At 31.4% G+C, this 4,914-nt stretch overlaps 1 protein-coding gene across 7 annotated transcripts in view; it reads right to left on the bottom strand.

The window, feature by feature from the left end:
- Positions 1–4,914, bottom strand: part of LOC106472571 (neuronal acetylcholine receptor subunit alpha-7-like) — a 79,102-nt gene that overhangs the window by 21,506 nt on the left and 52,682 nt on the right. For all 7 annotated transcript variants that reach the window (XM_022401976.1, XM_022401960.1, XM_022401983.1 and 4 more), the window contains one exon: positions 1,988–2,097. In XM_022401976.1, the coding sequence (XP_022257684.1) occupies positions 1,988–2,097 (110 nt within the window). The remainder of the gene's footprint in view (positions 1–1,987; positions 2,098–4,914) is intronic.

The raw sequence follows: 4,914 nt of genomic DNA, 5'->3' as shown, positions 1-4,914 counted from the left end.
GCTACAGAGACTTTAAATTAAGATTGAGAATCTATGACTACAGAAAGGTTCTAAGATGAAGCTGATAATCGTAGAGCTACAGAGACTTTAAATTAAGACTGAGAATCTATGACTACAGAAGGGTTTTAAGATAAAGCTGATAATCGTCGAGCTACAGAGACTTTAAATTAAAGCTGGGAATCGTTAAGCTACAGAAAGGTTTTAAGATAAAGCTGAGAATCGTCGAGCTACAGAGACTTTAAATTAAGACTGAGAATCTATGACTACAAAAAGGTTTTAAGATAAAGCTGAGAATCGTCGAGCTACAGAGACTTTAAATTAAGACTGAGAATCTATGACTACAGAAAGGTTCTAAGATGAAGCTGATAATCGTCGAGTTAGATAAGAAGTTAAATAAACAAAGCTAAAAATGTTTTTGAGCTAACTCTGACAAATGACGAACTACAGAGGGATTTTAAAAGAAAATCTGGGAATTCACGAGCTACGGGAAGATTTTATCCAATCTTCGCATGATACTGCTGATAGTATCTATATGGAACGAGTATATTATCGATATCTACAGTAAAAGTATATAAGAAACGTAAATGTAAAATAAGACAAAACATGATTTTGTTTAAACATATTATAAATATTACGCTATACAGATAAACAGAAAGACTAAAATGGTGGTCATCCAACAACATAAATACTTAAATAGATGTAGTAACATAAAATAGTTTCTTAAGATTGGAAATTTCTCAAACGAGTTTTCTTCAGAGTATAATTATTTTGTTTTCCTGGAATTTTAACACTTTCAAAAGTTCTGTATAACATCTTTTTTTCTAAATTCTTTTTCACTTACACGAGTTTTTTAATCGAGTAATTTTTTGTAGTATTCGTAACATAATGAAACCATTCATGAAGTGTTCTTCTTTACCAAAGACACTTGAAGATGTTTTCCTGATGAGAAGAAGTTAACCAAGAGATCTTTATCGACTCGACATTGAAAGTGGAGTTAATTTCTCCAATTTATCAAGTTTAACTAAAATTCATTAGATTAAGTAAAAGTTAATGACTGCTTCTTTAAATAATCATTTTTTATGTCGTTATCTGCTGCCGAATTTGATAAGATAGAGAAGATGCATAAATGTTTCTATTGTTGACCTATTCTTCATTCATCTTCTGAAAAACTAATGTTTGTTACATATTATCAAGTGATAACAATGACAGATGCTACCTCTAAAATTCAGCTATGCCTAAAGAATCAAGTACTTCCTATAAAACTTATGAATCATATTTGAGCCATATTCCATAAAATTTCTTGAAATTCATTTGTTCTGTTATAAAACCTTTTAAATTAATAATTTCCGATTTAATGTATAATGAATGTTTAAATATTCACTATATTTTTTCTGTTTACTTGAGGATGGTCTCCCCGTTACAAGTAACAAATGTTTTTCATAATTATGTATTTTGTAATGATTAGACCTCTTAAATAAAAACAAGTTTAAAACTAGTGATTTAATTTATTGTTTTCTTTACTTACCATTTACTATTTATTACTTATATATTTTTACTGAACCTTTTAAATTCCTTTAAATTTTTAGTAGCGCCTTTTTCCGTAATAGCATAATTCTTTGAATTTGGTTGGGTAGCTCCTGTGAATAATGGTTATTTTGAAACTTTCCATGTTTACATCAACTATGCCCAAACTCTGTTTTTTCTCAGTTTTCAAAATGAGTTTGTCGAAATACTAACGATTAACAGATACTTGCGATTAATAACTTTTGGTTTATTTTACTAACTAAGGAAAGGATATTCTGTTTTTAAAATGGCATATTAATTTGTTTAGTGTTTGTCGAACTTCATAACATAAAAATTCAGTGTTAGCAGAAATTTCAAGCATCCAAACCCACAAAATATCGTTGTTTTTTATTAATAAATTGTTGTAAATGTACTCAAACCGAAATTAAAATAACTAATTAACTATTCTGTTTAATTAGATTACCTGTTGTACATAAGAATGTCTGGTTTCCATAGAAACTTTGGATTCATTCGGATGTCTTTAATTCCGCCGTACTGGGAAGAATTCCAACTTAGATTTGAATCGATCCACTCCTATAGGAAACACATGCTTTATTGTAAGTCGGGCTCTTACGAAAATCTTCCTTATTTATTACTCTACTATACATCCTGAACCTTTTACACAAACAATGAATGAGAGATTGGGAAGATTTCAAATACTTTCTTGTCCGCTCCGTGTCAAGGAAAACCTACACGTGTATCTCGAATAGAAAAAAAACACACACACACACACAAATGTATATACTGATACGGTCTAATGGAATATTCTGGAACACTCGTTAATTGTTTTTTTTTGAATATCCTAATACAGTGATTTCCCTATTGGTGTCCGTGAGACTGTCTTATATGTATCTCAGCACAGGTAGAGATATTCTTTTTAAAACTTTCCTCACACCAGGCGAAGGAATATTTTCAACAATAATGTAATTCATTACAATAAATATGACCATAAAAGATTTCTTAGGCTTGAACTTTTTTATTTCATATATCAGATTGCAATAACATTAAAAGACCTCAAAGTGGCCTTGGGGTGGAGATTGAAGGATTCAAAGTTAAAAGTTTGAGAACTCTGTTCTAAGGTTCATGAACACATTCTAGTTTATTTTTTAGACTTAAGTGTGATAGCTTACTTCTTTACAATTGTTCTTATTAGTATCAGTAATGTTACAAAATCAGCAGGTGTAATGACATTGTATTCACAAACGTCTGTCACCAAGAGCAGCATCACTGTTCAAACATACTGTCAAATTAGGCCTACGTGAGACTAGCCTTAAGACTGAAATAGCAGGGAAAACTTTGTTGAGGTGAACATAACATTTTCCAACCAACAATCATAGGTCTAAGTTAGATAATTCAAAGTTCTGACAGAATTAGTCCAATTTTTATTAACAATTTCACCTTGAAAAATATGTCGGAAGATGTTTAACTTTTTCTCGTTAACACCAAGTAAGCTTCTTTCTAACGTAAATGTTACATGAAGAAATGTTCTAAATAAAAGATTTTACGGATACTCGTGCAAAGCTGTAGGGTTATTGTCTACGTTAGTATTCCCTAATATTGAACTGTTACATTAAAAAAATTGGTTGTTATCCTTGCAATAAAGCACGTTGTCAGATCAGTTCACGAAAGCTACAAAGATCTTTCTCGACAAATTGGTTGTTATCTTTTCAATAAAGCACGTTGTCAGAGCAGTTCACGAAAGCTACATTTCTTCTTCAAACAGAATCAAAACTCTTTAAGATCACTAAAGAGGTTAGTTGTACGACATTATTTATAGTTTACAAAATGAAAATGCAGCCATTAATATTTTGGACTAACCCAGATGACTCATAAAGAGAGCGTTTCAACAATCATACGACTTTAAGCATTATTTAAAAAATATATTATTGTTGCTCAGCAATTTAACAAGCTAATAATATTGTTGTCTTGGAAATTAAAAGTAAGTTTAGAACAAAAGCTTGCAGACAGAAAACTACAAGAAGCCTATTGGATTACCGCTATGGATAATCTTCATCCCTCTAAGATTAACCTTGATTCACTCATATAAAAACATAGTTTTCACATTAGAGATGTCTATTTTAATTTTATTAGTTAAATTTTATTACGTCTTATTATTTTTTATGATTAACATTTGTTCTTTCCTTTTTATTATTAAATTCTAATGAACAATATATTTCTAATCATTATTTGTATTAAAATTAAGTGCCATCTGGTAACAGAATTTGTCACATGAACTGGCCAAATGTAATTATAAATTTTGTTACTAATTTCTCTATTAGTACTACTAGGTACTAATTACACATTTGTTTGTTTGTGCTTAAGTGCAAAGCTACTAAGGTTATCTGCATTGTGTGCATGGCGGATATCGAACTCTAATTATTAGTATTATAAGCCTTCAAGCTTACCGTTGATCCATCGGAGGGTTACTAGTTACTAACTAGTTTATAGCCTACGTTTCACTTGCTATCTTTCTGTCGTCTTCAGGGAAGTATTGTAAAGGACTGTTTCTATGGTGGTAGTGACGTGGTGGTTACCAAGACTCATAACTCATGTAACACAGGACTTTATAGGAAACTCACAGATGCTGATAAATACGTGTACCTCAACTATATATCAAACCACACTAACAGTGTAAAAACAAGTGTCTTACACTGCGCAGTTTCCAGATCTAACAATATTTGTAATAAAGAAAGTGCTAAGAAGGAGAGGAAAACACATCATTACAACTCTTCTTGATAATGGATGTCGTAAAGAAGAAAGTAAGTAATAAAAACACGAAAAATTAACAGCACTGGGGACATACAGCTGTATTCCGCTATGTCAGCTTTACTTCTAAAAACATAAGGTTGGAACAAAATTCAGATACCACAACACTATGCAATCGCAGTTGGTAAACACCAAACTATCTAAAGACCGAATTTAGAACAAAAAGAACTTTTACAACATACTTTGTGAATGTAACTCCAATACACTAGAGAGAGAAAAAAAAAGATCAACAAATGTCAGAATTCAGGAGAATAATAGCCACACAAGACTCTGTAACATAGTTCTATCTGAAACATCCATCATAACAAAGAAGAAGACTATACAATAAAATGGAATAATACGAAAATAATGGGAAATGAACCATACACCAGAAAAATAACAATAAAAGAAGCCTCCTGTATCCATCTAACTGTTAACACACTCAATAAACCTAGCATAGAAGTCAGAAACACCTGGATGCACCTCTTAAAAGCATTCAAATGGTTAGTTAATTCAAGTCCTAATGGCGGAAAATCTGGACGAGTGAATAGCACATCAGCCCTTCTACTAGAGACCTCTTATTGAATCTGCCCCCCAGTGGCACAG

This window comes from Limulus polyphemus, unplaced genomic scaffold (assembly GCF_000517525.1).
Source record: "Limulus polyphemus unplaced genomic scaffold, Limulus_polyphemus-2.1.2 Scaffold122, whole genome shotgun sequence".
Classification (NCBI taxonomy): domain Eukaryota; kingdom Metazoa; phylum Arthropoda; class Merostomata; order Xiphosura; family Limulidae; genus Limulus; species Limulus polyphemus.
This window is presented reverse-complemented; position numbering and strand designations above follow the sequence as displayed.